Here is a 26,430-nt window from a genome sequence, read left to right as displayed (position 1 = left end):
TCGGCTGAGAGATTCGTCCGTGCTTTGAGCAAAAGCTTTGCCAAATGCGAGGCAAGTCTGCTAAACATTGGTGGTAATCTAAGCAGAATTGAATTGAAATTTGAATTGCTAATTTCAAAGAATCACATAAGTTATGTAAAGTATTAATAAGTTGTAGGTCTATGAAAAACATTTGTATTGTTTTTTTATGTTTACTAAGATAATATTAATGCTATTTTTAAAATTATCAATTAAGTAACAAGGAAAATATGGTCACCTTCCAATTTTTAGTTGAAAGCTGACTTGTTAAATACAAAGTAAGCAATTTAACATTTTATAGTTAGATTTATAGTATGTTGCAAACTTCAGTTACTTGACATTAATAAATATAAATTAATATTAATAAATATACGCAAAGTAAGCAATTCAATTGTGGATTTTATTGTTCGAAATTCGGTCAAAATAGACATCTTAGGAATAACATTTCCTCAACCAGATAGTGACTGTCCGGCACTCTGAGCGCCTGACTAAAGTAAAAAAAAATATTGATTGTGATTCGGAACACATTTTGTTGGGAAAAATTGTCATTGCTATTGAATTTGCTGATGTAGAACACATTTCAATGAAATCCTGTCAGATCTTAAAGGAAATGCATTCTTTAGTATCAAGAATTAATTTAAGACAAAACTCATTTGGCATCTTATCTCTTGAGTATAAATTGTCTAGTTTTGTTATTTTTACCTTTGAATTGTCACTTCTACTGTAGTAAACAGAAAGTGATTTTTTTTAAATTCTCAAATTTGACAAAATAAAATTAGATTTGACAATGTGCTTGACTAAGCCTGTAGATTTAGATAGGCAGTGAAATTGAAGTAATTATTCATTTTCAATTTTCCTGTTCCTTTCTTTTTGAATTTATTAGTAAATTAGTACCTACTTATTATTATACAGGAGTTAGGTTTGTGGGAGATGAGCTTTGTGGAAGTTCACCACTACCCTCCCATTTGTTTTATAGAAATATGTTTTATAAACAGAAATGACCTGATATTAAAAACATCTATTATGTTTTACCTTTCTTTAATAAATCATTTAAAAAGTCATTAATTATTATAGAATTATTATTTCTAATACTATTACCATAGCAACCAATGTTATTGTTGTTACTACCATCATGATCATTACTACTAATACCCACTACCTTTATTATTGTTTTTATGAATGAAATATGATTAGGGATAACCCTGTGCCTCAAAGAAGGAAACCCAAAAGAAGACCAGTCCTTTCTCTGATTATGGCCCTCTTGTAAAATTTTGTGAATAAGTAATATTAAATGGTAATTGGTACTGATTTAAAGGTGTGTAGGATTATTAGATGTAAAAGCAACATAATTTTAGTATTCTTTATCTCTTATTGTAGGCAAGATAAAAGAATACCTGGCCAGTTACCTGAGGGTGTTTTAGATAATGTTCTTTCATCATTTGAATTCCTGGGTAGTGAGAACGTTGAGGAAGCAGAGAATGGGGACATGGAAGATGGAGGCACTGCCGATGACGAGGCAGATGAAAGAGAAATGGGAAAGACAATGGGAACCATTATAAAAAGGAATAAGGTAATTGTTGTATTTTATTCAGGCTTTCGGAAACTAATTGAAATGACAAGTTAAACATGAAAGTAGCATGGATCAGTCAGTGGATAACCACTACCTGCTTGGCTGAATTATAAGCCCTTGTAGCAAAGGACTAACTGAGACGCTGGTTAATCTTAATATAATTAGTCCAATGGGAAACTTACCTCTCAGTAAAAACTTACTGAGATGAGAAGTTAGTTTGACTGAGTGGATTGTTCTCAGTAAAACTGACCAGGTTAGTTTTACTGAACCGATGTGTCAAATGTGAACATGCATGTCTCAGATGTCAGTGTCATGAATTAGCACCCAATTACCCATTGGAATATTATCCGCAGCATCAGTAAAATATTCATTTCTTTTCAGTCCAGTCTAACTTAGTAATAGTGCACCATAATTGTAAAGTGATGTTTTAGCTGGTGGGCCCCTTGTGCCCAATTGAGAACTTGTCGGGAAATATTAAGTGCTATCTGCTTGTAAACCGACCAATCAGCATCATCTTTTTTAAGACAGGAACACAAGGTTCTGATAGATTTTAAGTGTTAGTGCAAAATGAATATGCATAGTTCTAACTGCTGTCAGTAAATAAATCTTAATCAAGCAAAGAACTTCTATGCTAAATGGTATTTTATGTTGTACCTTATTTGGCAAATAAAAAAAAAACAATTAAAAACTATATAAAATATAAGTAAAGGATAACATATTCTTAGTTGAAAATATTAAGGGAATGTCAGTTTATTAGGTCATTATTTTACTTCCTTTTTCCAAAAAAATTTAGAAAGTTGATTATGTTAACGATAAAAATTAAACTAAGAGGCAGCCAAACATGTTGCAGGGACTTCAAACGAAACAAAATGGCCCTGACAAGGGCTAATCTTTGTCTTATCAGTAGCCTACGGACATGACGTGAATTGGTTTTATAATTGGAATTCATCAGTACCTAAATTCAATCTTGTTTTAAGTTCCTTGTTGCTACTTGATTTTTGTGGAGCTGTACCTCCAGACGGAGTTCATTGGTATTTATATTGGTTAATGATATGATTAGCTCTGTTGTGAAATGTTTCTTGAGCCAAAATACAGGGTAAGTTAAAATAACAATTTTTTTAAATAATAATGACAATAATATAGAACAGAAACTTCTGTTCCTTAAACTGTTGGTATATACTTTTAGTAATTCATTTATTAAGTTGCGATTTGGATAATTCAGAATTTGGATTTATTTTTTATACAAAATTTGTTAAATAGGAGCTAATATAAAACTACGAATTTGTTGTTTTGCAGTGTTATACTTTGTTTCTTGTTACATATTTTCTCAATTTATACTATATTTAACCCTTTCAGTCCCATAAGTGCTTTAAGCGCTCTCTAATTATCGTCAGTAATTAATTAATTAATTAACAATAATTAAAAAAAAAACGTATGTGCAGTAATGTATATACTTTTTAGTAATTCATTTATTAAGTTGCGATTTGGATAATTCAGAATTTGGATTTATTTTTTATACAAAATTTGTTAAATAGGAGCTAATATAAAACTACGAATTTGTTGTTTTGCAGTGTTATACTTTGTTTCTTGTTACATATTTTCTCAATTTATACTATATTTAAAGAATTCTAAATGAAATTAGTATAGTGATTGTGATTAACTAATCTTTATTTAGGGTAACTTATTTTGTTTGAGAAATTAATCTTTTGTTTTAAAATTAATAATTCCTGTAACATTTTTTAACTAAAGGAAGTCATGTTTGAAAAAAAACTTTTTAGCAATTATTAATATATTTTTAAAGTTTTTTTTTTAACTGTTTTACTAACAAACTTTTTACTGTTTTACTAACAAAAGTGGTTGGTTTGAGTGATTGTTAATGATCAACCCTAAAAAAAGAGTTGCTGACCCCAGATTTCCAGGTTTCATGTTTCTCACAACTTTTATTTATTTATTTTTTTTTTGGTGTGTATTGCAATTTATTTAATATTTGGTAGAATAATTTAAAGATCTGTCCAGACATAAACATTAGATAATTTCAATGCATCTACCTTTAAGATACAAATTGACAATACATGACCATATAGGCACATCATGACCATATATAGGCACATCATGACCATATATAGCCATATGACTATAGAATAATTATAGGCACATCATGACCATATATAGCCATATCATGACCATAGAATAATTATAGGCACATCATGACCATATATGGGCATATCATGACTATATATGGGCATATCATGACTATATATGGGCACATCATGACTATATATGGGCACATGATGACCATATATAAATATATCATGACTATATATGGGCACATGATGACCATATATAAATATATCATGACTATATATGGGCATATGATGACCATATATAAATATATCATGACTATATATGGGCACATGATGACCATATATAAATATATCATGACTATATATGGGCATACAACAGTTTTTTGTCAGTGAGAATTTGATAGTGTGGGCAGAGCTTTAGATAGTTTGTGTTTCACTTCAGCCTGATCTATTTTGAGAGGGTGAAAGAACCAACTTAGAAAAGCACACGTACTTAATCTGCTCTGTCTATAGACTAATGAGAACTGATCACGGCCCTGCTGTGCACCCCTGATAGGCACAAGTTTCACCCCTGTAACAGGAACTAAGGCACAGAACCACTAATTCAATTTTCAGTCTTTTGATAAGAGCTGGCTCATAAACACCCCTGTTTTCAAGATATATAGCTTATATGGCTTCTGATTTTGAAACTTTGCTATAAAAAAAACTACAAAAGGCCTGTGTATTATCAATTATTCACATGTTAGGAAACAAAAATATTATTTGTTCTAAGTTTCTGTTTTATTTATTTTTAGCTTAATTATCTAGCTATTTTCTGTTAATGTTGATACTTTTTGTTTAAGTTTATACTTAATAAATTTTGTTTATATATTATAGACTATAATAATATTATAGTGTGTACTGTAGTTTGATAATAATAATAATAATAAATAGATATTTCTACCTAACAACTAAATTTACTGTTCTATTTTAACATTATAATAAATTTCAAGAAAACTAATTGTATTATATGTAATTACATCATATTTTGATATTTCATTAACAATTTACCCAATAAAATGCATTGAGTTGGTATATTTTTTATATACTTGGATCATAAATTTATTTATGTTTTGTTTTGAGGAAGGACACATGTTGTTTACTTTGCTGAAATTTACAGTGTTTCCTGCAGTCACTAGCACCCTGTTGAGGGGTAAACATGCAAGCAAAGATAGACTCCAAAAATAAGCATTCAACATAAGACATTCTTCCTTTAATTACAAGAAAAAACCTGTTTGAAAATAGGATGTTTTTCCCAAGTGACAGCTCTGTTCATGATAAATACCCCTGATAGTGTACTACTGCCTTACTTTGTGGGCCTGGTACACGTCAACAACTTCATATTCAGTATTGCCTCTTTCTTTTGATCTAGGATGAAAAATTTTATTATTTTTATTGCTGTTATTGAAAATAAGGTTTTGCAAAATACAAACAAAAAATAGAACAAAATTTGACTATATGATTTTTAATTATATATGTATTGAATCAAGGGTAATGAAAAGATGTAGTAGAGCTATAGAATGGATGTTAAGCTGCATAGCTTTCGATAATAATAATAATAATATACTTTATTTTTACACAGATACCCTTGATTCAAACTAGAGTGTTTTTTGTCAAAGCCATGCAAAGCCATGTAAAGTAACAAAATATAAGGAAAATTACAACTGATTGAAATAAACACATATTAAGTCTTGGTGTTACATAATTCTGTATTGACACATTTTGTATGATGTGATTGGGGAAACATGAATTCATCTACGCATACAACATTGTGATCTGTATATAAATGTGACTACCCACTGTGGCCAATCACAGAATGTTTAGATCAGGATGTTTTCATTCTCCTTAATATTAGATGGACTTTATGACAGGATAATGTGAGAAAGCCTATTTATAATAACACTTCATAATAGTCTTGGATGTCAGACTTCAAATTAAAATGACTTTTGTATGATATTAATCAAAGCATGTGTTATACTTAGTACTACTGGCACTATGGATCTGGAAATAGCGCAGTATTAAAGGTGATAAGATAGATAAGTAGATACAATATTTGTTATACTATTAAATATATTGAACTGTTTTATGTTCTGTTTACTCTCTACTGCTATGTATTATATACTAATGAAGGTAGTATAAATATTAAAGTATGATAGCTCTTCCCTGAGTATAAAACTATAAGGAAATTGGTTTAAAGATTAATTCATTATAGTAACTTATACTGACACAGATAATTTTATTTGACCCAAGACGTCAGAGGGTCAATTGTTTATCAATTAAAGTTTATTACAGATGCTGTTCATGATGAGCTAATGTAGCTTAATATACATCCCACTTCAAATAAATTACCACCACATAATATCATTTACAATTAATGCCTCCTTAAATATGCACAAGTATTATTTTCCCCATTTAAAAGTTCCCTTTCCCAAATGCCTGAAAAAAGTCTATTTTCTGTATACACCCTTGTGTACACCCTTAAATTGACAGTTTAAATTGTAATGTTTTACCAGATTTTACCATCAGACCATACATATAAATTGGGTTTACTTTACAACAACCTTTGAATGATTTGTATCTTGCAGCCAATCTTGGGGAATGAAAGTATGGTAGAAGATGTAGTCACGGACCCAGACACGGAGGAAGCGTTGGCCGAGTTTGATTTCCTTGTATCAGAAGGCGGTGAAGGTGCTGGAGAAGCTCGGACCAGTGGCGACGGTACTGATTGGCTAGGTAGTGCTTAATAACGAAAAGAAAACACGGTGGTCTTAAAAACTTTGACCTCAGTAAAGAATGTTGTATTGACCGTGTGATGAATTGCTAATGATCAATTGATGTAATTTCTGTGCTGTTAAGTTTTCTGCTTGCCCTCCCCCTGTTCTTCATTGTAAATCCTGGCCTGATTGATATTTATTCTCCAGCATCTTGACATGAATTCCATTGGCATTATCTAGGCCAAATGATATGCCTTTATCGTGAAATACATTTTCTATAATTTTGATCTATTTACAATGCCAATTAATTAACAAATCCTGGGAATATTTACTGTAATTTGCAAGGTCATTTTACGTTTGTGCCTGGCTATTTCTATTTAATGTCTAAATAAATAATATTTTAATATAATGTTTATTTTATATTTATATTAAATAGGTATCTAAATTTTGTAGTTTATAGCTGATAGTAGTTAATTTTTATATCAGGAATTTAGAAATATGTGCTTACTGAAGTTCCCTAGTTTGTTTCTTAATATTGTTAGTGTTATTTCTGGGATGTGCAAACAGTAGTTTTGACTTAGCTGTAAATGTCAGGTATTATTGTGATTCACTTCATTGCTATGAGTAGCAACAGTTTGCCAAGCTTGTCAAGTCTCTTTTAGTATTCAAACAAGATTGTCAAGTCTTATAAATATTCAGACAAGGTTGACCATGTTCAATCTATAAACGTTGATTAACAATCAGCGTTTCCAAGCTTGTTCTGATGCAAACCAGACTGAGAAGGTGCCAACGTAATTACCTGCCTCATTTATATAGAAAACATTCCTAATTTTCACTTCCCATAAAAGCATCAGTACTTTTCTCTAACCCAATATTCAATCAACTTTTTTTTCTCTTTGAATGCACTAAGTTAGTTTTAACTGAATTATTAAGGTTGAAAAATGTTTGGCCAAACAACTATTTAACATGGCTGAATTACTATTAATAGGTATTAATGGAATCTTATGTGTTTTGTTCTAGGAACCAGCACTTGTTTTTTTTTTTTTTTCAATTGATGCAGTTGAGTTTTATGCCTCCCTAGGGTGTCAGAATAATTAAATACATTTAAAACCTACTGTATCAGGAACTTTGTTTTCGGCAACTTAACTACAATAATAATAATAATATGCATAATAAACAATTATCTTCTATATATTGCAGTATACATACAAAGGTTTTAGTTTAATTAATATTTTAATTTCAAGACCATTATGTATTGATTCTCACCACCCAAAAAAATTCATTTTGCATGCCGTGGAATGTGTCCTTGCCTGTTTACTAACCAAAATTCATGGGCCCGCTGGAAAACTATGTTGGTAGCCGCCAGCCTAACCCATCTTTGTTCTGCTTGCAGACAAGAAATTGGACTGGGGGGTGGACCAGGGCATGATCAGTAAGCTCAAAGAAGACTATAAAAAGGCACGGAAAGGCAAGAAGCCTGTCGTTCGTAAGTTGAGGGCGCTGTTCATCAGCATGAGTTGCATGTCATCATCTCATTGCATTTTAACAACCGCTTGCTGCTCGTTCACTATGTACTTGATACGTACCGCTAGATGGATGTGTTTTTGAACAGAATCATTTTTTAAGTATCATACTTCATATTCTAATGGTGTTCCTGTAGTGTCGGAAATAAAATAAAAGAAATGCATTGGAATTTGGAAAATAATAAAGAAAGTATGACATATATATATATAAATATATGCCATTAAAAAGTTATGGATATAAAAAAAATAGCAAACTAACCTAATTATAAATTATTATACTTATAAACAATGTTATAAAATATATCATTAAATGGAAAGAATAAACATTTTTGGTAATTATAAGTACATAAAATAATCCAAACGATATCCAATCCAATTGGACATGGGATAATTAACAACAATGACCAATTATAAATAATCTGGAACTAATTAAATATTATACTGGTCGTTGGAGGATTGCCTACTGTTTAATATAAACAAAATTATAATGTTCCTGCTTGTTACTAAATTTATTCATTATCCGGCAACAGACGCATCAAATATTTCACTAAAAGTCATTAACTTGTTGAAGTTGTTCTTCATTTTCATTTTTTTCATTTCTTTCTATCATTTTCTTGTCTTGTATTATCTAGCCTTGATTTCTATCTTGCATTTGTGTATTATTTTCATTAGTTGCTGCTGCATGGTGTATTTGTTTTGAATGTATCTGCCTATTAATATTCATAGGATCAATTTATTAAGCTGATGTTTTTTTCACCCTCAGATTCTTTAATTTTTTCCCGTATAACAAAGTCAGATTATAGGCCCTCTGTATGAGCAGTGGGATATTTAAGGTTTTTAAGATTTTTTTTGCTGTGTAGACCGCATGTCAAATGCTCTCATTTCAATAAACAACTTAAAGGCGATACTGTCGGGTAACCTCGCGGTCTAGTGTTTAGTTTTCTTAATTTTTTTAATATTGGGAATTTTTTTTATTTTTTTTAATACATATAATGCATGTCTGGGCTTATTTTCAAGAGGCATTGTACTTAATATAAGACTAGCAAAAAAAGGGTATTGCACATAAAAAACTCAAATTGGTCATCATTTACTATAAAAGTAGGTCTAAGGCCTAGCAAATGTAACTCATTAGCATGTCCAAATATTAAATTTGGTTGGATATCCTGTTAAACCTTTGCAGAATTTCAGATTCCCTTTTTTTTTTTACTGTTTTATGTCCGTGGCAGTGGGGCAGGAATTTCCCATTTTTGAGTTTATCACTTGTTTAGTTTACCTTGGCATACAACCTGGCTGACGCATTATTACAGAGAACATACTAGGAAATACAACATGTTTATTTTATTTTTATATTATTCATTATGATTATAACAAAAATAATTGTAATAATATCTATTATATAATTTAACATGTCTTGGAAATGTTATGTAGTATAGCAAAGGGAAATAAAATCCAAATAGCTATTGGTTGCGAGATACTCTTTATACTATGCTTTGTCCTGCCATATTACTAGCTTGGATTGTGTGTTGCACATGGGATGGAATTTATAGCACTTTTTGTGGTAGTTATTCGCATAATTATGTATGCAAATTTGAAATAACTAAATTGATACTATGTGCTTCTTGAATTACATATATAAATTGCTGCCTACTAGAAGATGAGTGGATATATTGTTTTTATATTTATTTGTATTTCTAACTGTTGTGTTGAATTTAAAGAAATAAAAATATATTTATGCTCATAATCATGATTTATATCTACAACCATAGATCACTATTTTTTATTATGTTAATAAAGATTTTTTTTTTAAATCATTAGTTTCAATGCTAAATGATAATAACTAAGGAAATTGAAGGTTATTTACGTATGCTAAATTTATGGGGGTCTCTTCAATAAGAAAGTTTTCATGTTGCTTAATAATAATGACCATAACAAAATAATAATAGTAAACATAATTATTAACAATTTATAACCATTTTTACAAAGGTAGTTGATTCATAGTATAGATGTCTACCTGCCATGTATCTTGCATTCTGAACACCAGAATTGCAGTGCCTTGCAAAATAACTTCTTCAGGGTTTATGGAGGGTTATTAATCAATCAAATATGGCAATTAAACCCAAATGCTAGGCTGGTTATCAAAACCATGACGTCATAAATCCATTCCATTATATACTCTGTTATATATTTATGTATAAATTATTAAAATAATGGGTATGTTCTAGTAACGACAGTAATAGAAACATAATTGATTGAGTGTAATACTTGCTTTGTTAAAAAAAATCTTTCTTTACAATAATGAATGCTATGGAAATACTGTCATTCTTGAATCATTACACAATCTGTCCCTCCAGCATTTGAATAAAAAAAGACTCAAGATACTTAAAATAATTTAACTACATACATGCACTTGTTTTTATCAGATGTGTGTTGTAGGTCATATACACAGTGTAGCATAATGAATTCTAGCAAGATCTTGTTAGAATCCAGCCAGAATTATCATAATTTGGATCTAAAATCCAAATTATCTCTCAGTGTGTATATAACCAGCAATAGACATGATTGGTGTCTTAGTTCTTTGAGAAAATCTATTGTAATAGAGATATGAAAATGTATGCCAATCACTATTACAATAGTGATTGTAATAGAGATATGAAAATGTATGCCAATCACTGCTATTTTGAATTTTACAACAACCCATCAGTCATCTGGACCCTATCATGCATTTTTTCTCCTGTGTTTTTATCTTTGGGTACATTTATCATCATTTGGGTACTATTTTTATAAGGTTTTAAAATATATAGTTCTCTATTTGTAAATTAGTCACATTTTTAAATTTCCATTTCATGTTCACAAATTTGGGCCATTTTCCAGCACTTGTAGAAATAATTTACTATATTTCATTTGAGTTGTATTTTGGTACATTATTATTTTATATTATTGTAATCATTAATATTATTGTCATTATTGTTGTTGTTGTTTTTTGTTTTTTTTAATAATCAATTGATATTCAATTTGTAAATATATACGCTCTGCTCTGCTTCAGCAAATATCAGTGTGAAAATTATTCAAAATATTGTACTTTTGTTATTCAAGCGCTTCTAAATTACACTTTTAAAATTGCATTGTGAAATAATGTCGATAAAATATACTAGCTGAATTTTATTGTTGGAAACTTTTAAGTAGTACAATATTTACCCATTGACTTTATATATGTATAGTAAACTTTTAACTTATAAATAGTAAATTATTGATAAAAATTCAGTCGTTGACTTGTGGATAGTGAATTGTTAACTTGCAAATAGTATTCTTTCCTGTAGGTCCAAAGCGCTCAGCATTACAGGCTATGCTGGAGAATCTAGGTCGGGAGGAGAATATTCCCCCACCACCCAGGGGAAAACCAATTCAAGATGTAGATATCCCAGAATCTGCAGGTAAAAAAAAATTCAAATATTAAATGGGAACATAAAAAAAATCCTACGATGGCCAGGTTTTCTCCAGAGGAAACCGGCTAAACTTATTATTATGTTCAACTCAAAAATAAGTTTACCTCAGTATACTGAAATGACATTAGCGCCATTCAAAATACAAAGTGTCTGCCTACACTCTAAAATATATTCTGTAAAAAATATTTGTGATTTGCATATATGGGCATGATGATGTCATATACCCATATATGGGCATGTTGATGTCATATGATATCCATATATCCAAGTCACAGGTGTATGTCACATAAAACTGTATATGAGTGGAGTTTTCATGTAATATGGTTTGATAGTCACCCTCAACTTCTTTCAATTTGCAAACTATTAAAACATGTGTTAGCGTATGTGTCAACACTGTTTTATGGGACCTTACCAACAATATCCAAGGGGCGGGGCTTAGCGGAAAATTCTATTCAACAGAGTAAATCACAGAATGGAAAAAAAAAATATGTACAAAAGAGAAGGAATACGAGAACCTAATTATTTCAGACATCATCTGATGATTGTGTTTTCTTTTAAACCATTCTGTTGGCAGTTTTTCCCAATAATAGATAAAGATTATTTTCTCTCTGACCTACTCTAACACAATTCTTAATCATAAGTGTTTTTCTACTGGGAGTTCAGGTCATTAGATTGTTCACTGACTGTAATTTTTGCAATTTGTTAAGACGTAAATTAACATTGATTATAACGTTTTGATGATATTGAATGCGATGTCTTTCAAATCTCAGCAATTGTTATGGAAGAGGCTTGAATTCCCGAAGTATTTGTAATTGCCAATTATTTTATAAGTCTTTAATTCGACAGTAATGTTGTTGTTTGATTGGCAATATTGAGGTAAACTTGATTTAAGGGGTTTTACCTGACAACAGAAGCAGACAGGAAATACTAACAAAGCATAATAAGCTTTTTGCATTTTTATAGATATTTTCAGAATGCAATTAAACATACTATTATTATTTGATAAATGTAGTATAATTTTTAAACCTTTTTTTTATATAAATTATGTATTGTTAAATTATATGATTATTATTTTCTTTAATTTGTTTATTTTGATTGATCTTAATTACCATATATTCTACGTTGTTCAACTTAAACTATACATTTTATCATATTATATTGTTCTTTTCATATTAATATCATTTATCTATTTTATTTTAATAGGGAGCTACAGTTGTAAAGCTTCATTGTTTATATTTATTTTATTTTGATTATCTTCATGTTAATATTGATTTGCGATAAAATATTGTTGAATTTAAATTTGAACCGTTCTATCAATAAAAGTCAGTCTTTATATCTACTGCATCCCTTGCACTTTTGCCAGTTGCAAATACTATGCAACATTTACAGTCTGGGGAAAGATTTAAGACGTTATTCACGTTTATAAGCCATTAGGTGCAGACTATGTCGATAGTAAATCATAGTATTTTACATACATACTTACATTTAATGCACCTTAAACTGATTTATGGTTTGACTGACTTGATAAACGTAGATGCAGAAGTGTTCTGAATGTACAGTAATATGCAAATTTTATGATAATTTCTATCCTTGATTGACAGCTCAAGGGGCATTTCCAGCTCGTAGACCAATGGTAGGCATCGGTGAAGATGAGGCTATAGAGACAGCACTAGGGTTAGGTGACCTTGCCAAATTAACAGTTTCAAATGAAGCAGACGCCCTCGCCAGTTATGATGTGAGTACACTTGGAGGTGCTGTCAAGCGTTAGTTATATTAGTAATGGTTTATGTGTGGAGGTTGATAACTTAAATGAGTCAATTATATGTTTGGATTAAATGTTGGCGCTTATTGTATGGTGGTGGTTATTCAAGAGCAGCGCTTATTCAAGAATTCATGCTATATATTTAATAATAAATATTAATGTACTTAATTTATAATTTATAGGTGAGTGCTGCAACTAAAGACACATTCAGGAAAACATGGAACCCAAAGTATACCCTAAGGAATCATTTTGATGCAGTACGAACCCTGGCCTTCCACCCGATAGAACCGGTGCTTATCACCGGCTCAGAGGACCATTCTCTCAAGTTATGGAATCTAGATAAGACAGTGCCAGCAAAAAAGCAAGTCAATGTTTTTATTTTTAATTATTATTTCCTGTTAAATGTAATAAGTAGTTTTTGAAATGAATAATAGAGGAAACATGCAAAAAGTTTAAAAAAAAAATATTTATATTAATAGAGGGCGACTGGGGAAGATTTAAAGCAGCCTTCAAGTAGCACTAAGTAATGCTTTATACCTGCAATTGTAAATTGATATAAACAAGATGCTGATGTATGATTTACAATGCAATCGCTAGAAGAACTAGGCTACTTAAGTCAGTGTACATCAATCAGTATTCACACTACATTTACACACAGTAACAAGTTTTTTTTTTTCAACTTGTTAATAAAACAGAACTGCATCTTTGGATGTTGAACCAATCTACACTTTTAGAGGTCACAAGTGAGTATTTCAATATCTTATCTCCATGTATTCATTGCTTTTTCATTTTTTATTGTGTACCTTTATTGTTGTTTTTATTGTTTATTCAATCTTAATCTCAAAGCTGACAAAAAAAAAAGATAATTATAAAATAAATTTAAAGCTTACATGTTAAACAATTTAATAAAATTCACTTTTGAATTAACAATAAAGTAGTATTTCTAGATCATTTTTTCAGTTAAGACTTGGGTAATGTATTTTTATTGTGAATTGTGTGTAACTTATTGTTTATTATACACTTGTGAATTCAGGGCAGCAGTGCTGTGTCTAGCAGTCAGCTCCGATGGGTCAAAGTGCTTCAGTGGTAGTATGGACTCTACCATTTGTTGTTGGGGGATGCCAGATATAAACATGGATCCATATGATTCATACGGTATGTATTTTCTTTCCTTTTATGATTTTTTTTTAGTATCGAATTTAGTGTGTTTTGTGTGTAATTATCTATTAACTTTTACTTATATGGAGATGTAATGTCAATAAACTTATGAAAATATATTTTCACCCACACATGTTGTTCAATCTTCTTGTGTTTTCTTGAGAGTTTTGGAGTTGTATATATTTTCAAACAGAGGCACATATTATATGCTAGTCAGTTTTTTCATTTTGTCACAAACATGTTGCAGTTCAGATTCGGACCACTTGAATTCATCCCAACTGTTAACAGGTGTTAAAATTCACCATATTTATTCAATTAGTGTCCATATGTTCAGTTTTACTGGATGGACCTTGCTATTAAATATCATGCACAAATTAAGTATCTGAAGTATGATTCATCAGTTGATTCAATTGATGTCACATGATGCTTATATTAACTAACATTTTTGCACAGTAAAATATTTACGTGTAAATTAATTATATGATAAAGCATAGATGAGGTATCAAGGACTATCTCAAGGTGTATAACAATGCAATGTTGTGTTATTCTGTTATGGAATATGTAGAGAATTTTCTAAATGTATGAAGTTAATTAACTGTTGGCCTAGTAATATTTTGAACAATGATTTTTCAAAAAGCACAATGATTTTAAGGCACTCAAAAGGATACAGAAGCCAAACAGTTTTTGTTTAAATTAATTAAAAATTAACTTTAAATGTAAGCTATTGTTTTGGATATTCAATTTTATAGTTTATTAGCTTAGACTTGAATGGTGTATCCTTAACAAGTGAAACAGTTCAAAGGAACTTTCATGCATCTTTAGATAATTTATGGATGATAAAAATACATTCTTTAAGTATAACTTCTTCCTGTTCTTCAACCTTGTTGCTATAATCTTGATTTCCGTTACAGATAGTAGTATACTGAAAGAGCCATTGGTTGCACACACCAATGCAGTGTGGGATGTCGCGTTTGATGCCACGAAAAACCACCTTGTGTCAGCCTCTGCAGATGGTACCGTCAGGTTATGGAATCCACAGCTCAAGTCCCCACTTCTAAATACGTATATTGGAGAAAGTGGTAAGTTTCATGCAACAACCAGTGCAATAAATGTGTTTCAGATTAGAAATCTGTATGACTAGAGTTGGCTAGAAATATTGTTGGCTTACTAAATATTATTAAACACACTGGTGCTTATAATAATAATAACATTTTGGTATAATTTATACACCACACTCAATAACTCAGAATGCTTTGCATTATTATCACAAGTCATTAAAATGATGCTTGTATTATTGTTAATGTTAAATATTCTTGTCACTTGTTGTTTATCAGCTTATGGTGTACCGACGTCTGTTGATTTTGTTCGCTGTGACCCATGTCAAGTTATAGTTGGTTACAAATCCTCCGATGCGGTAATCTATGACCTGGAGACAGCAACACCCATTATCACACTGGAAAGCAAGTTAACATCAGAATGTGATGGTTCAACGCAGATTAACTGTGCAATCAGTCACCCAACGCTACCTATTACAATTACTGCACATGAAGACCGCCACATTCGATTCTTTGATAACAACACAGGTACAGCATTATTAAAGTTTTTTTTACTATAATTTCCCTTTAGGGATGTTCTGTAGGGATGTGCAATAATGAGGTCCAATCATGTGTTATAGGATGAGTACACACTTTGAAAAAGAGTAGGGAATAACCTCCTGCTGTATTGTCCTCTTAACTACCAGGAAGACACATTGACACTGTAAGCCATTAGATTTCATGTGTTACCTTTGGTGTATTTCACTCCAAAAAAAAACTCTGCCCTACAAGTGATCAACATATACTGCTGACTGATTAGTGTGTTTTATTTTTTGATATTTCAGGTAAAATGGAACACAGTATGGTTGCCCATCTGGATGCTGTCACCAGTCTGGCCATTGATCCCAATGGCTTATATCTCCTGTCGGGAAGTAAGTAGTGTATATTATTCAAATAATATAAATAAATTGAATGTGGCATACTATATTTAACAAGTTTGATCTATATGGAAGCTTTTATTAAGGATACTCGATGTTCTATATCCAAATTTTTTAAAGAGGCTTGGAATTGCTTTCCAATCCCATGGTTCAATATCTGTCACAATAACAGGACTTTTCTCAAGAACAGAACAACTTCACTCCCTAAGCCTCATATGAGAGACTTGGTCTATGTAAAGCATCATGTGTTTATATTTATCATGTGAAGGGATTGCCACCTAACTAATAGGACAGTGATTAAGTTGCTATTGGTAATCCTTGGCCATGTGCCTAAAGGAATAAATTGGAATTAAATTAAGAACATCTTAACTTCAAGTGACAAATCCACTCCATCAATTGGGTAAATATTGTTGTATTTGCTATTTTTAAATACTTATTATTTCATGTTAAATTCTAGGCCATGATTGCTCTATAAGACTGTGGAACCTAGAAAGCAAAACGTGTGTCCAAGAGATAACCTCACATCGAAAGAAATTTGATGAAGCTATATACTCCGTAGCCTTTCACCCTAGCAAACCCTACATTGCAAGTGGGGGCGCCGATGCTTTGGCCAAAGTATTTGTATGATGTAGACTGTTGTAATTTGGAGCCAGTAACCATGTGGATATTATCAGGTGGCTGTATGCAGATTGTGTTTCCATGGTGGATATATCCAATGTGGATGTCCTCTCAGAAGGAAGATTCCATTTGCAAATACAAGTCATACCCTGAAAGAATATGTGATGGACCATTCCTCCAGTGATGTAGATTCTGGTTACACCTCTGTGTTTCTTTGTGTTATAGTCACACTTGCGTGTGTAAAAACATGTATGTGCGTTAATATTAATAAATACATGCGCATAGATGTATTCTAACTACTGTAGAAGCCATCCATGCTTTGGAGCTGTTATTAGGGTATGTGTACATTAAGACATTGATATTGCACCCTAAGGACCGAACCCCGCTTCACGGTTGAAAACCTGGAGCGCAGATTGTACATCAAAACATTGAGTAGTGAATTTTTATCTGAATATGTGATGCTTCAAAACCTGAAGAGGTTTCTCTTGGTTTAATTTTTGTATGATTTCACCAACTAAATTTAAATGTTTATTATATAAAGACTGATGTAATTGTTTGACAAGAAATAGTGATAAATGAAGAAAGTGTCAATGCTTTCTGTTTTTCCATTTGTAATTGTAGCAAATATATATTGTGTATGCCTGGATAATTTATTTAACTAACTAGCTGTATAGTTTTGCCAATTGCATTTTAAACTTTTGTTTTATTGAATTGAAACTCAATTGCTTCAATGCTCCAATGCAACTGTGGGGCTAAATCAAAATTATCTAATATATTTCAATTATCTTACTGTAATTACCTTAAACTATTATTATTATTATTATTATTATTATTATTATTATTATTATTATTATTATTATAACTGTTATTGTTATTGTCCTTATTTTTATTATTTTATATGATGATTATTATTACTACTGTTAAATTTGTTATAGTAATAATTAAATTTGTATTTGTTCTTATTTTATTGTTATTCAAGTCTTTTTGATGATTATTGTTTTTTTGTAAGTAATAGATTAACTTAATTCATATTCCTATTTTCATTGAACATGTGTAGCTGGTGGAGTTGATTTGCTTTGAAATATATGAGTCGTGAAAGAAATAAACATAGAATGTAGTATAAACAGTTGCGCATACCCAAGTATTCCATATAGAACATACAAATATAATGTAATTGACAGTCTTTCCAACTGTAGGTGGCAGCAGATACATTTACAGGAAGATCATGCAACCCAAGATATATAACAGTAAATGCAACATAGTGCCAAGTTTTATCCACACGATCAAATGTTATATGCAAATTTCTGTAAGTTGCCCATATATGGGCATGATGATGTCATATACCCATATATGGGATAATCGTTGTATGGGTCACATAAGATTTGATAGTGTGGACAGAACTAATTAGGAGTACATACTGTGATAAGAGCAAACAATTAAAGACGCAACAGCTAAAACTGTATCATGTATCGCTTTATTGTTTCTTGGATTATCTACATGCATGTGTTTATGCAGATTCAACCCCTATTGTAGAAATGGTCCCCATGCCTCTAATATTGCACAAGGCATTTCTTAGGTTTACCACAGAGATATAATAACCCATTATTTCACAATTCGATGTATGTATGTTTTTTCTTTCTTTGATCTCCAGTACTTCCAGGGAGCTCACTTGTATACCATTCTTTGTGGCTATGTATCAACGGTAGGTTTACAGGTTTAGCACGGAGGTTAGCAAAAAATCTTCGCTAAAATCGTGTGAAAAATTATGCTATTGAGATACAGGACGGAGCAGGGACTTTAACTACCAATTTTACCAAGTCCACAAAAAAACCCCCGTAAATGTGACACCTACTCGTATAGAAATATTTAAGAGTGAGCCCCACGGGCTGGTACAACAAAAAAATATACTAACTTAGGTAGGTAAGCCAGGCACACCCACTGCGTTCTACGGATCCAACTCCTCTTCCTGTGAGCACTTGATGGTACGACGTTGTCTGCTGATTGTCAGTGTCAGTCTGAGCTGATCGTCATTAAGAATGTTTTGTTCCACGACCATTGTGCAGTTATGTTCCACCTACTTTGTAATGTTGCATTCCATGGGCTTTGTGGTGTTACGTTCCACAGGCATTGTGATGTTACATTCTCACAGGCATTGAGGTGTTAAGTGTTCTCACGGGCGTTTTGGTGTTACGTGTTCTCACGGGCATTGAGGTGATACGTGTTCTCACGGGCATTGAGGTGTTACGTGTTCTCACAGGCGTTTTGGTGTTACGTGTTCTCACAGGCATTGAGGTGTTAGGTGTTCTCACGGGCGTTTTGGTGTTACGTTACCGTCGAATGCAGTGAGTGCTGGGCCTGATATTTTCCATAATGTCCATTTATTATGATTCTGTGATCAACATTAGTAAATAATACAGTGCAACCATAGATAGGTAATGTACAGTACCTGTTGTAAACAAAGAGTCCACCAATAGCACAACATGGAAGCATTATTCTCAATAACAGTTTGCAATCTGAATTATTATTGAATATTATAAATTATATTTCAATATTGACCTAGTGCACTTGATGTTTAGCTAAACCTATTAACAACTCCATGAATCAAATAACATTCCAGTTTATATTTTTATCAACAAAGGCAGCTTGTGTCTTAGGTGGAACTATAATTCTTCAAATTTTCATGCTCAGTTCTGTTTCAAAATTACCAACAAATTAATGATCAATATAGTAGAGGATTTAAATGCATTTTATCAAATGTCTTCAAGCATTAGCAAAACTGTTGACAACATTTTTGCTTTTTGTCCACAAAATTTATGTGAAATCAAATGGACACCCAGTTTTTATACCTGTATTCGACAATTTCTATATATTACACATTTTCTGTATAAGAATACATCACCTAACTTCTAAATAATACCATGATAAAATCATGTTGTGTAACCAATTGTGTCCATGCCAGTGTTGGAATCTACGGTGTCATATAGTTTAGGTAGATACATGCCATCAATGTAACATGCCATACAGGGCTTCGAACTTGATATTAGGATCATTATTTGCATCTTGATGGATTTTGTGTGTCAAGAAAAACAAAACATAAAATTGAAATTCAATGTTTGATTTGCTCACATTTATTAGCTTATTGTATAATATAAAAAACTGTTTTCTTCGCTAAGTAGCAATGCATAAATACTATATATTATTTGCATATCATTTGCATATTCATATATTCTTTTCATAAGCTTTTGAATTTGCTGGTAAAAAAATTAATGATTTCTGTGGATAAAAATCTGTGAATCAAATGATAACTGAATTTTTCTTATATGTGTCTCAAAGGTTAACATCTAATTTGTTACATTTAAATGAGAAATTTAATGTTTTCAATGAATTTTGAGTTTTTTTAATTTCATATGTGGTCACATACAGTGTATCTTAAATGATATACTGTATAAAAGTTGTCATAAATGATTATATGTAAATGTACAAATTAAATGAACTGATAACTTCCAAGATAAAAATATAATATTGTTTATGCCTTCTATTATTCCAAGACATAAACAGTTATTTTCTATAATAGATCATCATAATATAATAGTATCATCAACTGAAGGTGAAATAATTTTAATTGTTTATAATTATCAATAAACAAATTTCATATCAATGTCATGAATTTGTAAATATTAAATATCCTGGCAACATTAGGTCATTTGTAACTACATAATTCATCAGAAGTTATATTTCTTTTCTTATTAACAGATATATTTAAAATGTCATATGAACTCATTTGCTTTGGAAAATTAGTAATACAGTATAAAGATTTTAAGTTTCGTTAGCATTTGGTGTGATAACTTGTAAATTTCAGTATTTGAATTGCTTGGGTTGAGTAAGTTATAATCTGTATCAAAATTGACAATGGGCAGGATTATTTTTCTTATGCAAGTTTAAGCATAGTGGGAGCAATAGTATCCAAGGGTGGGGGTGGGGGAGGCTTAGCAGGACATTCCATTGTTCTGCAACATAATGATAGCTAATTAGAATGAGCAATTCAAATGTTTTGAAATTTTATTATTGTCCTGATTGTAACACATATGGTGTAAAGTACAGCCATGTATTTCATTGCTTGAAAACCGATTAAAAGTTGCTTTTAGCATGTTTTGTTGTTACAATCATATTTTGTAGCACTCTCATTTGGAGAACACAATACAATATATAAGAAGTTCTGTTACCTATGTTAGCAGATCATGAACATATAAACCCAATTTCTTTCATGGTTTAAAATAATTTCCAAAAATATTTTGGTGGAAACTCCTACTTAATAATTATTGCTTATCTTTATAAGAGCGAAGTTAAATCGACTTCTAAATGGTTGTGTTAAGATTTTGAATGTTTTCCCAGAGATGACTGCCACCTATGTTGAATGGTCAAATAATCCATTCCTGGAGATGGCTGTTTCCCCTCTGCTGTGAATGGTTAAAGAATCCATTCCGAAAAAATAATTATACCCCTCTGTTGAATGGTTGAATGTAGCGTGTTGTAAGTCTAGACGAAAATATTAGATTGCAAGAGAAATTCAAAAATTAAAAAATAAAAACAAATTAAAGCAAGGAATTTTGTTTGTTTTATTGGTTGGTAGTTCTGATAAAATATTGTACATAGTGTTCCTGAGATGAAGTTTCTTTCATATTATAGCCTACATCAAACAATTACAAATGCTATACTGTAGAAGAATGAACTGTCAAACTTCACAACTGTCAAACTTCACAACTGTCCTATATACGTAGAAGGCCATGCAACACGCACTTGATTTCATACATTTACGCTGTCGTTTGGGGCCTTAGCAATAATATCGAAGGGGAGGGGCTTAGCGCGTGGTCCATCATCTCCTCGCTTGGATACGTTGAGCTGTCGGTATATTCCTTTATTGTCATTTGTACCGGTAACATTTACATTGAAATAGCATCGCAAGGGACGACTCTTGAGTAGAAAATGGGTGCTGCCTTGGCTAGAAATAATTCATCTTGCATTATTGTTATCCTTTTGCATATCCATACATCTACACTTGTTTTTCAATCAAGGAGACATTACATTAACAGCGGAAAACATAATATTATAGTGTTGACTAAAACATACGTGATGGTGTCCGGCGAGGATAGTTTTACTCGTGTTATATAACATTTCATTTTTATTTATTGTTTACTGCTTACTATTACATTTAGGCCTAATGGTTTAATGATTTTAAATGTAGAAAGTGCAAAATACGAAAAGAAATTAGTGAGAATAAGATCACTTTTCCAAAAAAAAAAAGAAGTCTATTTTGAAGTCGGAAAACATCAAAATGTCGACGCAAACACCGAAGTTTGGGAGGGGATGGCGGGGAGAAATTTCAGGAGGGGGATGGGTGCTGAGCTTTCGTTCCATTTGACCAGACCAATTCTAGGGTGAGCGCTTTCGGAGTGGGCACTGAATTAATAATTTCCAGGTTAGTAGTAGGGGGGATACTATCCTGGGCAGCAATTTTCGTCGTTCAGATAGCTTGGCTTGGCTGACTATGTCATAACATTCAAATTGCACGGTGAAAACAAGCTTGCCAGTAAACATTATCATAGACACACACGTCGTCCCTAAATAAATCTTCTCAATATTGAATTTCAGTATGATGCTTCAGTATGAAGTTTGGAAAATATAAGGTAAGTAAAGCAGGTTATTTGTCTACTACAGTATACGGTACTGTAGTTGTACAAGTGTTGGTTATAACATATACCATTGCAGCAGCCATTGTTGTGTTGTTGTTTCAGGCCAGAGACTGTGTGGGAAATAAATTGGTTTGTAGAGACTCATTTTTCTTTATCTTGTGGACTATTTTACATCATAGTAAATCCTAAAATACCAGAGTGAAAATGCATGTAAACAGTACCGGTAACATTATAAGAGCTAAATATTTGTTGTGTAATGACACACCGTAGGTTTATGCGCATAATTATACAACACACAAACAATGTACCGTTGATCTAATATGAATAATAAAAAATTGTCTTGAAAATTATTTGAAAAATAACGGGATTATATAATTGCGTGTTTACTGTTTAAACGTTTTAACGGCACTGCATCTCCTAGACTTCGTAATGAAATAGAAATGGTATTTGATAGACATGGGTATAATACACAAGAAATGCTCATTCACTTAATATTGTACCTCCAAAAGTAAATTTAATTACAACCAAGACTTTATTCAAATATGCTGGTGCAAATAATTGGAATAGAATACTGCATATTTTAAAAGAATCAACTAATTCTTTAAATTTTAAATTAAATTATAAAAATATAATTTATAATACATTCTAAATACTAAATTAAGTTACCGCTTTTTAAATACCTTCCATCTTACACTTATATATTTATGATTTTATCAAATATTTTGACTCAGCTGTTTCTTTTTAACAATTTTATTAATCCCTTCACTGTACTTTACTATTTTAATATTTAATTAAGGCTTTTATCATTATTTTATTAACATACCTTGTAATTTTAACTTTTTCAATGTATTTTAACATAAATGCAATGTACAGTATTATGTGATTTAGATTAAGGTTGTTATTGTATTTTTAATTAGGCCCCAAGTCCTATTCAATTTCATTAATATCCAACTTTTTGATATTTTATATACTGTAATCTTGTATCGTAAAACAGAATCATATGTAAAAACAGGTTGTTACATCCACCTTATACCATCCTGTGTAAATATGTTCAATAAATAAATAAAACGTAAATATCAGTATCCATTACCATTGGAGGAGGTATGGGAAATAAATATTGACGATTTGTTTGGTTTTTTTTTTAGTTTTTACATAATAAATTGGAATCAATCAATCAATTATATTTTCGGAAAATTTTTCCATACGTGGCAAAATTATGAACGTCATAAATTTTCCAGAAAGCATTTCAATCTAACGTAACAAAGTTTATGCTACTCCACAAACGTCAATTTGAATATATATTTTGAATGTTTTTCTTACTCGTTCAATCTCTCTTCATTGCAGTGCCTCAAGTCAAATTTACCGATCCATCGAGAATTGAAGTGTGAGATCGATTTATAATCAATTGCCGGGACACGATGTAGGCCAACTATCAAAGCCGGATTTAATTAGTCATCTGAAAATAATCACGTGCCTATATTTATTAGGTTTTATACCACTGGATGGTTCAGTCTAATTTCGTGTCATGATTTAATGTTCATTTTTTCAGGATTTAGTTAATTTTGCATATTATGTTTATTGTACAACGAACAAGTATTCCTCGAACGATATATATATATAGTTAAAATATAATAAGGTCTATTATATCTTTGTGCTTGATTTATATAACGTTTATATAGTGATGTAACACATGTTAGAAATAAATAAAAGTTCACGGATGTGTAAATTGAAATACATGATTGTGTACTTTCTTTGTCGTAATTGGATTAATAATGATTAATGATATCAATTGGTATATAATCGAATTAAATATATTTAAAATCAATTCGAATCGAATATACCACTATTATCACATAAACTGTAATACTGTATTCCCAAATATCCATATGATACTAACAAATTGCGACGACTTTCAGAGCATGGTGCCAGTGGATTTTACAAAACAGGAAATGACGTCTGTTGCTAGGTTACATAGCATGCATATTCAGTAACACCTGTGCTCATTAGACTAACAATAAAAACTTTTAGCTCAGTTTTGACAAAATCGACCAAAAAGATTTTATTGTTAGTCTAATTAGAGCAGGTGTTACTGAATATTCATGTTGCCTAGCAACCACGTCATTTCCGGTTTTATATTTGTTGTTGAGGGCGTCGTCTTCAAAAAATTTCATCTGGATTTTATTGCTATAGTTAAATAGCCAAAGTAGCTAATATTGATTGATGAAGCTGTTATTGACTTCACTTTTGGATGCAAGGATGTTTTAGCTATTAGATTTATTAAAGTAATCAAAGACATTGAATAAAAGAAGCAATCCTTAATTCCATTTGATCTTTATTTCCAAGCATTGAAATCAAGTTGGGATATTTTATACACATAAATAATTACAGTATATTACATGTACATTCGGCAAACAGTCAATATGCCTGATTCTTATCCTCATAAATTCATATCTTTTCATCTTACATATAATATGCCTATATTCTTTAGAACAATATTACTGGCTATTTTCTCTATTATTAAGATAAACGTTACTAGTTATTTATTAATAAATGTATAAATCCTACAAGAAAAATATTATAAAAATTAAAATTCACATAATATTTTAAGTAATATCTTATCCAAAATGTTTGCAGGAAGCTTGATGAATGATAACAATTTGTCTGATCTCTATCAATAGTTGGTAATCTCTGCTGCCCTTTACGATCACCATATTTGTGGATTTCTTTCTACCTCACTGGAAGAGAAAAAATATTGAGAGAAGTTTTAAAAACAGAAAGATTTTTAACGAAGCAGTAACAACATATTGACACAAAATTGGTGAGCCACCCCAACCTGAACATTATCGTATTCAGTAGTCTAATTTCATGGACGATGCTGCTGATACAACATAGGCCCTAATGGTATTTCAGGGACCGCACAGAGGTACCCCTTCCCCCACCGTCGGGGAGAAAAGAAAGACAATTCGTCGGGGAGAAACAAAGTATTTATTACATAGGCCTATTAGTAGACTATAAAATCGATTAAAACAATCAGCCTTTGAAACCCCTAAATTGTCATTGTTTCCGTTGGGTTCTCCCCCTGCACCACTTCCCAGTGATTTTGAGCGACGCCCGACCACGCCCACTTACACTCTCATCGGGGACCGCTCCCCGTCCTCCGTCAAACAATTTTCGGTATATAATTAAATATATACTGTCTGTAATAATAACTTAATACGATTATCAAACAAGCTAGTAAGATAATAATAGGTACAGCTGTGAAACTATTAAAATGTTTATGTATAAATGACATGTTATCCAAGAAATTACAATGCCTGATGTTACCCACCCAGTTTATGATGCTATTACTCTCAGTAAATCTGACAGATTATTTCACCCTAAAGTTAAGACTAACCGGTTTAACAACAATCAGCAGTCAGACATTTTAATATGCAGATAAACCATATTGTACAGTTTATTTTGCCCTTCCATCACAACTCAGTAATCCTTGCAATGTATTTTATAAATTTAAGCAATTTCTGTTAAGCATCTTGTATGTATTTTAATTATATTTCTATATTTTTCTACTAATATGAGTCTATTTAAGGATCCATATCTCATAGCTAGCAGTGTATATACCGTTGTGACAATAAAGTTTGATCGTATCGTATAGTAATGAGCTAAACATTTGTAGTTCCACATTTTATTTAATTCCATATTTAAATTATCAATCCTTAGGCCTATTTAAATATTATTATTATAATTAATAACTTAAATTTTAAAAATCTGAATGAGAAAAATTTTTCCCTGTCAATTACGGTAACAAACAGTACATGTTGTATTCTTATAAACAGACAATA

General features: G+C 31.2%; 1 protein-coding gene across 4 annotated transcripts in view; it reads left to right on the top strand.

Annotated features, from left to right (window-relative positions):
- Positions 1-17,785, top strand: part of LOC117107435 (striatin-3-like) — a 40,600-nt gene extending 22,815 nt beyond the window's left edge. The window contains exons 6-17 of one of the 4 annotated variants that reach the window (XM_033249128.1): positions 1,396-1,588; positions 6,297-6,429; positions 7,819-7,911; positions 11,266-11,379; positions 12,993-13,126; positions 13,336-13,514; positions 13,849-13,896; positions 14,187-14,308; positions 15,223-15,390; positions 15,646-15,894; positions 16,191-16,277; positions 16,741-17,785. In XM_033249128.1, the coding sequence (XP_033105019.1) occupies positions 1,396-1,588; positions 6,297-6,429; positions 7,819-7,911; positions 11,266-11,379; positions 12,993-13,126; positions 13,336-13,514; positions 13,849-13,896; positions 14,187-14,308; positions 15,223-15,390; positions 15,646-15,894; positions 16,191-16,277; positions 16,741-16,910 (1,690 nt within the window). In that variant the 3' untranslated portion in view covers positions 16,911-17,785. Of the gene's footprint in view, positions 1-1,395; positions 1,589-6,296; positions 6,445-7,818; positions 7,912-11,265; positions 11,380-12,992; positions 13,127-13,335; positions 13,515-13,848; positions 13,897-14,186; positions 14,309-15,222; positions 15,391-15,645; positions 15,895-16,190; positions 16,278-16,740 lie in introns of all 4 variants that reach the window. The other 3 variants (XM_033249127.1, XM_033249130.1, XM_033249129.1) reach the window with 3 other exon arrangements.
- The last annotated feature ends 8,645 nt before the right edge of the window (positions 17,786-26,430 follow it).

This window comes from Anneissia japonica, unplaced genomic scaffold (assembly GCF_011630105.1).
Source record: "Anneissia japonica isolate Jap-2015-1 unplaced genomic scaffold, ASM1163010v1 scaffold9668_len1562885_cov226, whole genome shotgun sequence".
Lineage (NCBI taxonomy): Eukaryota > Metazoa > Echinodermata > Crinoidea > Comatulida > Comatulidae > Anneissia > Anneissia japonica.
The sequence above is the reverse complement of the archived record's forward strand: the minus strand, read 5'-3'. Positions and strand labels throughout refer to the sequence as shown.